This window comes from Protomyctophum parallelum (genome assembly GCF_964188405.1).
Source record: "Protomyctophum parallelum genome assembly, chromosome: 15".
NCBI lineage: Eukaryota > Metazoa > Chordata > Actinopteri > Myctophiformes > Myctophidae > Protomyctophum > Protomyctophum parallelum.
Genome location: NC_139710.1, coordinates 34,282,616 through 34,296,868, shown reverse-complemented (window position 1 = coordinate 34,296,868; position 14,253 = coordinate 34,282,616). Strand labels below are relative to the sequence as shown.

Genomic DNA, 14,253 nt, shown 5'->3' with positions numbered 1-14,253 from the left:
CCAACGCCTTGTTGCCACTCATAGATACCAAGCTGACTAAAGAGCAAGCTGGTTTCCAACCCAGCCGCTCCTGTGCTGGACAGAGCTCAACCTCACCCAACACATTGAGGATGGGTTTGAGGGGAAACAAATAACTGGAGCAGCATTCAGAGATCTCTCTGCTGCCTACGACACTGTCCAACACCGCACAATGGTCAGGAAAAGCCTCCTCAACAACAGGCGCTTCTATGTCCAGTTAAATGACCAGAGGAGTAAATGGAAAGCCCAAAAGAACGGCCTCCAACAAGGTAGCGTGCTCGCCCCCCTCCTTTTCAATATCTACACAAACGACCAGCCACTACCCAATGCCTAATGCCAGCGTTTCATCTACGCCGACAACCTCTGCATTACGACCCAACAAGCAGACTTCCAGAAGATTGAGTCTGTCCTTGAAAGTGCCCTCCAAGAAATGTCAAGCTACTACAATACAACCACCTGAAACCCAACCTATAGAGAACACCTCACACAAACATAATTTCCTTTCGTGGCCGTTTACATTCGAGGGTCGCTGGTCCTCTCGAACGGAACAGTTTAACGTCATGCCCAGGACGAAAAGATATAGAGAACACCAACATGTCAAATAACAGCAGGAAGGCATGGGCCACAATCCACCGTCTTGGCAAAAACCACACCACCCATAATTCACAACGGTCACAGCAAACTCTGTTGCATCACAACTGGTGTAGGTATTGGATGGAGCCCGCACACCACAGGTATAAGAAAGACGTTCTTTGTTGAAATACTGACAGCGTTTCGATCCATTTGATCTTCATCAGGTCATGTGTACACAAAACATACACTTTTATACTAAGGGAGTGCCCCCATTAAACAATCAAAATACCACATTTTGGTGCCCCTCCCATCACTGCAGGTGTGACACGTCAACCCTGAGTGAGTAGGTGGGGACCCAGACATATTGATGTAAATATAGTCTGTTCAGAAATTGTAGTGCCTCTCATAGAGCTTGTAGGTGATGCAGAGGAGGGAAATTGGTCGGTAGCTCTTCGGGGATAATGGGTCTTTGCCAGGTTTAGGGATTGCAACTACTCCAGCCTTTTTCCAAACAGAAGGGATGGTTTTCTGTGCTATGCATGTGTTCAGCATCCCCACAAGCCAGGTCCTTGCGATAGGTCCCAGGTGCTGTATCATTTCTGCCAGTATGCCATCAATCCCTGCTGCTTTTCCGGGTTTCAACTTTCCCATTGCAGTTTCACGTTCTTCTAAGTCGAAGGGTTTGGTTTGAGGGCTGGCTGATTGTGGTTGGTCTGATACCACTGTGCGATGGTATTCTATGTGGGTCGGTGGCGGTGTTGGTTACAACTGTTGGCCACCAGTTGTGACCAAGACCGCCACCGACCCACAGGAGAATACCATCGCACAGTGGTATCAGACCAACCACAATCAGCCAGCCCTCAAACCAAACCCTTCGACCTAGAAGAACTTGAAACTGCAATGGGAAAGTTGAAACCCGGAAAAGCAGCAGGGATTGATGACCTACTGGCAGAAATGTTACAGCACCTGGGACCCAACGCAAAGACCTGGCTTGTGGGGATGCTGAACACATGCATAGCACAGAAAACCATCCCTTCTGTCTGGGAAAAGGCCAACGTGGTTGCAATCCCTAAACCTGGCATAGACCCATTATCCACAAAGAGCTACCGACCCATTTCCCTCTGCATCACCTACAAGGCTATATGAGAAGCTGCTACTCCAACGCCTTGTTGCCACTCATAGATACCAAGCTGACTAAAGACCAAGCTGGTTTCCGTCCCAGCCGCTCCTGTGCTGGACAGAGCTCAACCTCACCCAACACATTGAGGATGGGTTTGAGGGGAAACAAATAACTGGAGCAGCATTCAGAGATCTCTCTGCTGCCTACGACACTGTCCAACACCGCACAATGGTCAGGAAAAGCCTCCTCAACAACAGGCGCTTCTATGTTCAGTTAAATGACCAGAGGAGTAAATGGAAAGACGAAAAGAACGGCCTCCCACAAGGTAGCGCGCTCGCCCCCCTCCTTTTCAATATCTAAACAAACGACCAGCCACTTGAAACCCAACCCATCAAAAACCCAACTATGCAGCTTCCACCTGAGGAACCGAGACGCAAAAAAAGAACTGAGCATCACAAACTCTCAAACCATACCCACCCCATGTAACTTGGAGTTACACTGGACAGTTTAACGTCATGCCCAGGACGAAAAGTTATAGAGAACACCAACATGACAAACCCTACACTTAAACCCTCTATATTTAATAAAAAACAATTCTGGACAGGAATCCTGTATTGCAGGGGTGCCCAAAAGGTACATCGTGATCTACCAGTAATCACAAAGGCTGTGCAGGTAGACCATATGGCATGCCCCTGTATATAATCTATCACTTGAATTAAGGTGACTTGACACCAGCTCAAATGTTGCACACAAACATCAGTAGCAAAAGTACAAAGTTATTGTGACAGTAATAATTGCTATAGTGTGTGTTCAGTAACAGGAATATTCCTGTCTCTCCAGCTCTTTAATAAATAGAAAAGGGTTTAATCAGGAGTTGTAGTAGCCACAGGATAATCAAAGCGGTGGATATTGCTCTTGTCTTCATGTCTTTATGTATGTAAATTGTCTTGTTGTTTGTGTCAAATGCGTGTATATGTGTTCTGCATATACTTGGCTGCTGTGTTGCAAGATAATGGGAGTTACTGATACTATGGGAGTGAATGGGAGTGAAAGGGAGGTACTGTTACTATGGGACTGATACTATGGGAGTGCATGGGAGTGGATGGGAGTGAATGGGAGGTATTGTTACTATGGGACTGATACTATTTGAGTGAATGGGAGTGAATGGGAGGTACTGTTACTATGGGACTGATACGATGAGAGTGAATGGGACTGAATGGGGTGTACTGTTACTATGTGACTGAATGGGAGTGAATAAAAGTGAATGGGAGTGAATGGGACTGAATGAGAGGTACCGTTACTATGGGACTGTCACTCCCATTCAGAGTGAAAGGGAGTGAATGGGAGGTACTGTTACTATGGGACTGTGTTTAACAAAAAACTGGAGAGACCGGGAGACCAACAAACACTATAGCAATGATTTTGTCACAATATAGAGCTATTTAACACTGTTACTGAACACACACTATAGCAATGATTACTGTCACACTATAGAGCTATTTAACACTGTTACTGAACACACACTATAGCAATGATTACTGTCACACTATAGAGCTATTTAACACTGTTACTGAACACACACTATAGCAATGATTACTGTCACACTATAGAGCTATTTAACACTGTTACTGAACACACACTATAGCAATGATTACTGTCACACTATAGAGCTATTTAACACTGTTACTGAACACACACTATAGCAATGATTACTGTCACACTATAGAGCTATTTAACACTGTTACTGAACACACACTCTATAGCAATGATTACTGTCACAATACAGAGCAATTTAATTTAGGTAACCAAATTGACCCCAATAGTAGATCTTTACACTCTCAATAGTTCAATTGTTGTTAAGCATCTGCTTAATTTCCAAAAAACTACACAATTAGAGAATGTAGAAGATTGCTACTTTTGATCCTTGGATTATATAATGCTGATTGTAGCATAGCGATAGTGGTTAGTGACTGAGCTTTGTTAACATGAGTGCCCGGGATCGTTTCCCACCAATTTCAAAGAATGTTTGTTGCTTCGTGCCAATTTTCACAGAATGTTTGTCCTTTTACCTACCAGACAATACTCTTCTCACCTCTAGTCGATTATTTATTCAGCGTTTGAGCCACGGACCAACATTTGAGGCCATCTAGTCTCTCAGACCCATTGAGCCACTGACCACCATTGTGAGAGTCTATTAATGTGAAATGGTGGTCCGTGGCTCAAACATGTTATCACTTTTGAAGTTACTTGTTGTGTTTAGATATGTAAATACTACTCTTTAAAGCCGTGTTTCGGTAGTCGAGTGGGTACTGTCGACGGTTAGTAAACATTGAGGCCGGGCATAGTTGTTTATAAACCTTCGACACTAACCATTCGGCTACTGAAACACTGTTTTACAGTTTCGTACAAACATCATATATAAACATCATAACAAGTAACTTCAAGTGATAGACGTTTGAACACACAAACAACAACAGCGTTAAGTATTAAATAACATTTATCACTTACTTGCTCCAAAGACCGATGGTGACGTGGCACTTCCAAACAAACACTGACCAAACCTACCTCCACGCGTCTCTTCCGTATTTGAGGGCGGCGGCACTTCCTTCCGGTGTGAGGCCACGCCCGCGAGATTTAACCGGGAATCTATTGTAGTCATATTGTAGTCATATTGCCCCTACGTTACATCCGGGTCCCTTGGTCCCATCCGCTTCTAATGCAAAATAGCTACATATGAACGCGTGAATCTTTTTTTTTTTTTTTTACAATAACGTTATTTGTCAGAAAGGAAGCCATTGAGGGTTAAAATGGGTCTTAATGCTTCCAACTCATATAACTGTCACCAACAACACTTTTAATGATATTACATGAAGCAGACAGCCCTGTGATGAAACCTTTAGCATTACACTGTGGTTAATACGTTTTTATTCACAATGGAATGTTATTGTACTCTTAATATATCATGGTGTAGCACAGCACAGTAGATTCATATTTCAATCGATCTGGGATGTTAAAATTGTGCAAAACTCTGTTCAATGAATGGCCTCTTCTGCTACATTAAAATTACTAAACATTAAACGTTACTTATACCTGTTATTGAGACTCCTATAGAGCATGTTGACATGGATAGCTTGGTTAGTAGTATCTCTGTTAGTTAATGCAGTTTGATTGATTCAATTAATAGCCTATTTTATTAGACAAAAATGTAGAACAGTAGTGTCATAGAGTGGAAAATGCCATTTGGTTTAATGTCACAGAATGCAGTGCCACGTAGAGCAGCATGATAAATGGTTAACTTTATAGTGTGTTCAAAAATGGCAGATCTGCAAGTTCAGTGTCTTGAATGAGATGTGCTGTGAGTTTGCATATCTGCTATTGTCCAGCATAGGACCGTTGCACAGTGAAGTATAGACAAGGCTTTAGGATTTATAAGTCGTTTTTAGAATATAATAGAATATTCACTCCAGTGAATAGCATTTATCCATTTAGATAACTTTTTGATGTTATTTAATTACTTATTTTTACACAGAAACATAATGTGTGTCTTTACAATAACTGTAATGTAATAATAATACTAATAATGTAATGTAATAATTATTAATTAAATAACCTTATTTTATTCTGAAGGCAACCGGGTGTCTTAAATTAGCTAGCTCTCAGACAGGAAGTTCTAAATTAGCTCAAAAGACGGAGCCACTTACGCCTGCCTAGGTTATGTGTTTCCGGAAGGAATACGTTTGAACACCCTTCCTGCATCCGGTCTGAAGACAGCTTCCTGTTCTCCACTTTTGTGGTCTGTGTGTGTGTCCGAAACATTTTTTATTTTTTTTATCACACGATACTTACACATCAGTGTATAATTTATCATTCTCAAGACAACACTTTGAGGGCATACATACGCAATTATTGTGTGATTATTTTCGGACAAACTCACGCAGGATAGGATCATGATGAATTCCTGTTCTGTTCTTTAACTACATAGAAGTGTCTATATTTGTATGTCTCTAAATGTTTTGATGAATTGAACAATGTGGACCCTGTTGTAAACAAGTGTAATGCTTAATTGGGTCGTCCACTCACAGTTAACAGTCTTTGTATTGAGTTTGTGCTTGAAATGTACTGTAATTCTACAAACTACAAATATTTCAATCAATCAATCAATCAAATAGGTCCATTTCACATGATAATTTATTTGTATAATATCCTACTCAATAGATGTTATGGCATAGCAAAGAGCTCAGCTCTTTTATGAATTATGAAGGCCAGTCACGGTATAGTCACCAGCCTGAGATATGTGTAAGAACCATAGAGTTATAAATATATATACTCTAAGGTAAGAACAGAGTTTATTGATTGAAATATGTATTAACAGTTTGCAGAATTACAGTACATTTCAAGCACAAACTCAATACAAAGACTGTTAACTGTGAGCGGACGACCCAATTAAGCATTACACTTGTTTACTAGGCTACAACAGGGTCCACCATGTTCAATTCATCAAAAAGAGATGTGTTTGCATGGGGCCAGACTAGAGTATACATGGCATTCCACATGTTGGTGGCATATTATTAGCAGGCGAACAAATCTCATCATCAATAAGTGTATTTTGCTGAATTGTCTTTCTTTCTTTCTTTCTTTCTTTATAATAATATAATATATATATATTTTAATTATTATTATTATTTTAAATTGCAGCTTTATTTCCAGGTGGAGTAAAGATACATGGACATCAGTGTTGTGATCTTTTAATCTAGACTGGCAATTTTCGTCATTCATCATAAATAATTCGGTGGTTCGATGTGAAAAATAAATGTTTATACGAAATCAACATGGGGGGGGGGGGGGGGGTTCAAGCCCCCCCCCTTCGCCCCACCCCCTTAAGAGTCCGGGTGGTGTGGAGGAGAAGGCGTGGTCTTCATCATATTCATACAGATGGAGAGAAGATACAAAGACTATAATACAGTATGTAGCCTAATATTGTGAAGTGAAGCGTCTGCCTCTTATTGTAAACAAAGTGCTGCCTGCGGGGGAAATATAAGAGAACAGGTCCGACTAAGCACTGCTGCTGCTGCAGAAGAATTAACGTACGGCATTATTTCATCTTCTCCTGTTGTCTGCTTATTTTGACGGATTTGCATTTCTTTTTTTTTTTCTTTTTTTTGCAGACGGATTCCTGTGTCGACCCTTTGATCCTGAATCGGATTGGCAATGGATGATGACGACTGCGCTATTGAGCTATGGAATTGATAAGGAGCATTTCTATCAACAAATGGTGAAAACACAACACGGGTTATAGCACTGTTATTGACTTTGCAATATAGCTTGCCATGAATGGTTCACACTTGACAGTCATGTTTCAGGGCTGTATTATATATTAATTTATTCAATGGCCGTTGCAGACGTATGTGTTTATATACGAGTGCTGGAATACACATAAGTAGTGGGCCTACTTATTAACACTGTCGATAATAGTGCGATAATATAGCTACACTGAACACTGAAACGGTGGTATTATACGTGGCAAAACGTTTGTCCAGCAAAGTAAAATGGATAATATGCAATCCATAAAAGTAAAAAAGCCACTCTACCATAGCCTACTTCTCAAATGATGATGGAATGCAATGCAATTTAGAAAACTGTTTCTTCTTCATTCTCTTCTTCTTCTTCCATAGTCTTCATTTTAGCCTATTATATATACATATATATATTATTATTATTTTTTGTACAAATCTATAACAGTCATGACATACAGACAGGAGTAGACAATACAATACAAACACAAACAGCAAAGTTATTTAACAATACAATATCAGAGCCAGGGGATTATACTAACAGAAAACATTAAAGAGTGAACACAAAACAACAGTTCTCGGCTTTCTTTCTTTCTTTTTTTTTAGTTATACATTGTTTTAATTACTGCTTGGTCTCAATCTCAAATACAATGAAAGAAGGTTTGGAATGACTATACATTTGGTTTATGTATATGAAAGTTAGCTAGAATAATGATCAAATTAATTATACTCCTATTATACTATCAGAAGTTCCAGACCCACAGGAACGCACCCAGGGTGCCTGCCCGATTCCAGCGAGCCGCCCCACGTCCGAAACGGTTGAGAAATGACAGAGTTACCGTGTACTGTACTGTAGGCCTACTGTCCTGTCACTGTACTGTACTGGCACACCCAAAATCACCATATATACAGTTAATATGTGTGTGTGTGTGTGTGTGTGTGTGTGTGTGTGTGTGTGTGTGTGTGTGTGTGTGTGTGTGTGTGTGTGTGTGTGTGTGTGTGTGTACGTTGTGTGTTAGGTTGTGCTTACTTAACTTGTGCACAGGTGGTGAAAAACAACCATGCTGTTTTTGTGCTCATACCCAGCCAGGCACCCAGCCAGCCAGGCACCCAGCCAGCCACCCACACACATAGCTCCGTAAGGGAGTGGTAAATAGGCCTAATAATAATGGTACATAGGCCTACACAGTGCATTCAGATCTGAGCAGAGCTTTTAGATGCCATCTAGGCCTACACAGTGCATTCAGATCTGAGCAGAGCTTTTAGAGCGCCATCTAGGGACCACCTGTTGAAATGATCCGATGTGCTGCATTATCAACCGTTTCTTTTTAGCTTTCAATAATACAGTGCATTTTTTGTCTGACATTGACACGATGTCAAATGATCTCATACATTGTTATGTTTATTGAATATGGATAAATCATAAGAAAACATCTAAAAAAAAAATGTTTTTTTGTGGAAAATGTTTGAGGTTTATTATAAACAACTATGTGACCGATGTTGACTATGGACACCGTCTGACATGTAACCCTGATGGTCCTTTACAAGGGATGGACTTCCTCCCGTCTTTCTTGGTCCCCCATTAATGGATTCCCCTGGAAGCGAGGCCCAGACGGGCGGCAGTGCCGGGAACTACACCGCCGAGACATCTGCTGCAAACTTCATAAAGGAACTAGGCATTTCAAGGTAATTCCTTATTTCATAACCAACAAACCAACCACATTTCTTCTCCTTCCCTTTCTCACTTCCCACTTCATTACCACTGCCAGGAGTGTGTGTGTGTGTGTGTGTGTGTGTGTGTGTGTGTGTGTGTGTGTGTGTGTGTGTGTGTGTGTGTGTGTGTGTGTGTGTGTGTGTGTATATCGTCTCTAGTGGCTGTTTTAAACTTTCCGAAGTATAAACTATTGTCAAACGTTTTGTCGAGTTTGGTCATGTGATTTCATTTGAAGAGATGTACTCTCTGACTAGCCCCTCACCAATATTCCTATACCTGCTTTTAGTTTTTCAGTGCTTATGGAATAATACTAACTAACAGACAATAAAAAGTAAGCCCTGGGTGACATGTCACAGGAAATCTAAAAGTACAGTAGGCTATTGAGTAGTAAACAGCGTGGTCATTGTGCACAAATTATCCTTCATTTTAAAACAGCATCTGGCACTTTCTCTAGTAGTGATGGCTTCGCAGTTCACACTTATGTCTCATGACCTGGTGATCAGCAGTTGTATAATAATTGCAGAATAAGTATTGCAGAATAATTGCACTAATAATTCGTACTATGCATAAAATACACTTCTTGTTTGACCATTCTTTTTGTTTTATTCCTAGGGTGGTTTCTATAGCGACCAGCTTAACGACCACAACCACAGAGGCCATGGTGATTGGAAACTTAACGGGGTTCAGAGAAGGCGAACAAATCCACCAGTCCTACCGTCCTTCTGTGCCGAGTTCTGCGAAGAGGAACTCTGTCCTGCATGGCGTCACGGTGGCAGCTCAGGCGATCGTCCTCCTCTCCATCTTCCTCCTGTCGAGCCTCGGCAACTCGGCGGTCGTCGTCGTCATCGTCAAACACAGACAGCTGAGAACGGTGACCAACGCCTTCATCATGTCGCTGTCCCTGTCGGACCTCCTCTCCGCCGTCCTGTGTCTGCCTTTCTCCTTCCTCATGCTCTTCAGTAAAGACGGCGTGTGGATGTTTGGCGAGCGTTTCTGCGTCGCCAATGGGTTCTTCAACATGTGTTTTGGCATCATCTCCACCCTGACCATGACCCTCATCTCCTTCGACAGATACTGTGCCATAGTAAGGCAGCCGCAGGCCAAAATCGGGCGCCAGAGAGCTGTTCAGTTACTGGCAGCCGTTTGGTTAACTGCTGTCCTTTTCTCTTTGCCTTGGTATCTGTTGGTCCGAAGCCCCAACGAGGTCCATAAGCAGGGTTTCTACCACTGCATGTATGTATTTCACTCCGGGATGTCCCGCATGGGCACTGCGTATAGCATCTCTCTCATAGCCATATGTTACCTGTTACCTTTCTCCCTCATGTGCTTCTGTCATTATAACATCTGTAAGACAGTTCGTCTTTCTGAAATCCGCGTGCGCCCCGTGACCACGTATGCCTACCTGCTACGATTCTACAGTGAAATGCGAACGGCCACCACTGTACTGATTATGATTGTGTTCATCATCTTGTGCTGGGGGCCATATTGTTTAATGGGGTTAGTCACAGCGATGGGGAACTACACATTCAACCCCACTATGGACGCGGTGGCCATCTGGCTCGCCTGGGCCAACGGGGCGATTAACCCTCTAATCTACGCCCTGAGGAACCCCAATATATCCATGTTGCTGGGACGCAGTCGGGAGGAGGGCTATCGGACGAGGAACGTCGCCGCCTACTTATCCAATCAAACCCAGAACCGGGAGACTCGGCCGAACCGAACAGACCGAATCAGGGACCGTTACATAAGTCGAGTTGGAGTGAACAACAGCCAGCTGTCGAGTTCGAGTCCTGGAGATGGAGGGGAAGTGGCAATGTGGGCCTGTAAAAACCCTGCCGTGTTCTTCTGTCGAGAGGCTGAGCCTGACACGGCTACTGAGCCCACCTCTCCAAAGGTCAAGACAGTCGACACGTGCTTGTGACAGTCTTTTTGAAGTTTGGATCCACAATCCAATCCTGATCAGGGATAGTGGGTTTCATAAGAGGGAATAAAATGATGTGCCAATTATTATTAATATTTGCCTATAACTACTTGAACCCTATAGCTCTTAATGGGTGTGTCACAATAGGTGAACGTTCGATGACAATGGCAAGCTCACAACGCGTCATGTTGTGAGCCATGTCATGGACAGACCCCTAGCCTAGGGCAGTGGTTCCCAAACTTTGTCATGTCAATGACACCCAAATTGACACTAATTAGCCCCGCGGACCCCCATTTGAAATATGCCAGGGACCCCCATAAGAGAATATTTTTACGGCTCTAGCAGTGATTCTCAACCCGTTTCATTTCAAGGACCCCCATGTTTGACATGCATTAGTCTACGGACCCCCATTTAATGGCATTTCTTTCTCTGAGACCCCCAATTTAGATTGTAAAATCAATGTTAATTCAACTCTGAGTGTACATAACAGGTCCATTTGGTTCCATTTGTACACTCAGAGTAATACAAACGCTGGGGGTCCCCGGACCCCACTTTGGGAACCACTGGCCTAGGGTATCTAGGATTTAAATGGTCAACTCTCACTTCCCCTGATCTGAGCAGAGACAAACCACAACGAAACAGATGTGTAACAGACTTTTTTTGTAAAGTATGACAAGATTAAGATATCTCTTTAATAATCTGTTCATGTATAAATGTGTACAGTATCTGCATATCATATGGGACCAGATTGACTAATATGTCATTTTGCATTCCGGGAATCCTAAACGATTATGTAACTTGGACAAACTTTATACTCGTAAAATCAATGTGAAATGTATTATGATGACAGTATGCGTACAAATTAAAACACTTTTTATGGGGTTTTTTTTTGTTAGTCTCCATTGTACATATTCTCAGTGTCCCATCACATGGAACACAGAGACTTAAAATATTGCACACTGTCGTAAATATTAAGATATCAAATAAGGGCCTCATGTCATGAGATATGGTCTCCGTTGGCCACATGGGGGCGCTAAATCCTCACAATGTTTATCCTATTTACACCATGATGACGATGACGCACACCAAAATGTAGTAGGCCTATTCCTTTCACACCAAATGCGATGCTGTACACCAGTGGTTCCCAAACCTTTTCATGTCAAGGACCCCCAAATTGACACTTATTAGCCCGCGGACCCCCATGTGAAAATATATGCCAGGGAAGAGAAGAAGATCTTTATGGTTCAGTCAGCAGTGATTCTCAACCTGTAGGCCTAAATGATATTGGAACCGATTGGACCCTTATGGGACTGTAACTCTGAGAGTGTACCCTAACGGGTCCGTTTGGTTCCATTTGCACACTCTCAAGAGTAAAATTAACATTGATTTTACAATCTAAACTGGGTCCGTAGACGGTAGACTTAATGCATGTCGAACTGGGGGGGGTCCTTGAAATTAAACGGGTTGAGAATCACAATTTAGGGGTCCTTGACATGAAAAAGTTTGGGTATGATATGTCTGACTGATCTGGAGTCAGACTCTGACTCTGAATGTGGCCATGCGGTTTCAGCCTGATCACATAGCTCCATCGACAATAATCACAATATACAATGTAAGTTGTATATTTCAAAAACTGTTAGTGGAAGTACTTTAGTGGCCTGCTGTTATGTGTACATTCAAATATGGATACGGCTGATCTTTTCAGCTAAATAACCAACTTTAAAAAATAACATAATCACACTTGTGTGAAGTGATGGGCGCTCTTATCACCATACATACACCAGTATACATCAGCCAATCAAATCATCACACACACACACACGCACACACACACACACATGCCAACACCAGTTTTTGTGTGCGAGTATACATATTGGGGCTGGCTGTAACGAAGGCTTTCACTATCTCCAAATATGGAGATATCTCACATATCTTACAAACCAACTCCATATTTGTCCCGGGTTGACCTAGAGCTCCATATATGGCGATGACAGAGACATCTAGTGCTGATATCACGCTTGCAGAACTCCATATATGGATATAGACGACTGACTGGCATCATCATCGTGACAAGCATTCAGCCGACCATATATAAAGAGTGGTTATTACGCACGCAGTATCTCCTCCGCTCCTCGCAGTAGTCTCCATCGCCTTCTGTACGAGACAGGATTTGTTTTTCTTTCAACCACAGACATCTCAGCGATATTTGGCCTTACAACCCAGCTATTCTTGTGTCAGGGATTTAGACATCCCGGGTTAAGTTCTTACCGGCGGGCGGGCGGGTTCTAAACCCAGGGAACCAGTCCCCTTAACTCACATTATAATACAATGACAGAGGTCAAAGTCAAGAAAGAGTTGGATGACGCTGATGTTGTGGAGATAGAATGCAGGATAACGGCACTATGCCTGCAGTTCCCTCACGGTATCACAGACCAGGTGATTCAGAATGACATGCCTCACCTGCTGACCCAGCAGAGGGCCATGGTCGTCAACAGACTGTTGAAGCTGGGACAGCTGGAACTCCAAGTCAGAAAGGGCAAACCCATTTTCGTCATGATCAAGGACACGCAGACAGCCAGCAAGATGAAAGGTTCCAACCTCAAGGAGAAATTGGTTTACCAGATCGTCGAGGACGCGGGGAACAAAGGCCTCACGAGCAGGGTCATAAAACTCAAGAGCAACCTCCTTCTGCCCGAGCTGAACACAATACTCAAGAACCTGGAGAGCAAGACGCTCATCAAAGCCGTGAAATCGGGGGCGTCTGCAAAGCTGTACATGTTACACAACCTGCAGCCGGATGTCTCTGTGACCAGAGCAGCCTTTTACGCTGACCAGGTATTTGTGAAGATCCTCGGCCAGCAGTGCTCTAAGTTCCTGCAGAGCAAGGCCGAGGCGGCGAGGGACAGCAAACAGAGTCCCATGGTCCAGAGGAACAGCTCCTACGCCATGCCACACGCAGTCTGGAAATACATACGCGAACTGGGCATCAGCAAGCAGGAAGTGTCGATGGAGGAAATAGAGGCCCTTCTGAACATGCTGATCTACGATGGGATGGTGGAGATGACCGTCGTCGCCGTCAAGGAGGGCACAGAGGGCAGCGTCGACGGACGGATGAAGCTGTACCGAGCCGTGAGCCCCATCATCCAGCCTGCTGGATTGGTCAGAGCCCCCTGTGGACTCTGCCCGGTGTTTGATAACTGTCATACGGGATTTGAGATCTCTCCGTCCACCTGTGTGTACATGAAGGAGTGGCTGGACTTCTGATTCTGAACGGCAGACTGACCGTCCTATACTGTCCTGCCTGACTTACTTATCTCGCTATTGTCTGTGTATGATACATTGTAATTGATACATTGATACAAGTAAATGGTGGAATATCTGAGGGTGGAGCTTACTGGTCAAAGTGACAGATGTGTTCCCCATGAGTCAAAGAACATGTGGAAAAAAGTGCCATGACTTTTGGCCAAACGAGGCATGAGTTATGCCTGTTCAAAGGTTTCATTTTCAAAAGATTGCTATAGCGCCCCCTTTGGCCAATTGGAGTAGGCTGATTCCAGTGCTATTTGGCATGACCCTCTACCACACTGTAAAGTTTCATAAGCATATGACACTGCAT

General features: G+C 43.1%; 2 protein-coding genes across 2 annotated transcripts; both read left to right on the top strand.

Moving 5' to 3' along the window:
- The first annotated feature begins 6,644 nt into the window (after window positions 1–6,644).
- gpr135 (G protein-coupled receptor 135) lies at window positions 6,645–11,449 on the top strand. Its single transcript, XM_083784424.1, has 4 exons — window positions 6,645–6,757; window positions 6,877–6,983; window positions 8,551–8,688; window positions 9,329–11,449. The coding sequence occupies exons 2-4, from the start codon at window positions 6,949–6,951 to the stop codon at window positions 10,635–10,637; spliced, it is 1,482 nt and encodes a 493-aa protein (XP_083640550.1). The 5' UTR covers window positions 6,645–6,757; window positions 6,877–6,948; the 3' UTR covers window positions 10,638–11,449.
- A 1,516-nt stretch (window positions 11,450–12,965) lies between these two features.
- On the top strand, window positions 12,966–13,901 carry LOC310871943 (DNA-directed RNA polymerase III subunit RPC6-like; the record flags this gene model as incomplete). The annotated part of the gene is made up of 1 exon (XM_083783586.1): window positions 12,966–13,901. One exon carries the CDS (start codon window positions 12,966–12,968, stop codon window positions 13,899–13,901), a length of 936 nt encoding a protein of 311 aa, XP_083639712.1.
- Window positions 13,902–14,253: the final 352 nt, after the last annotated feature.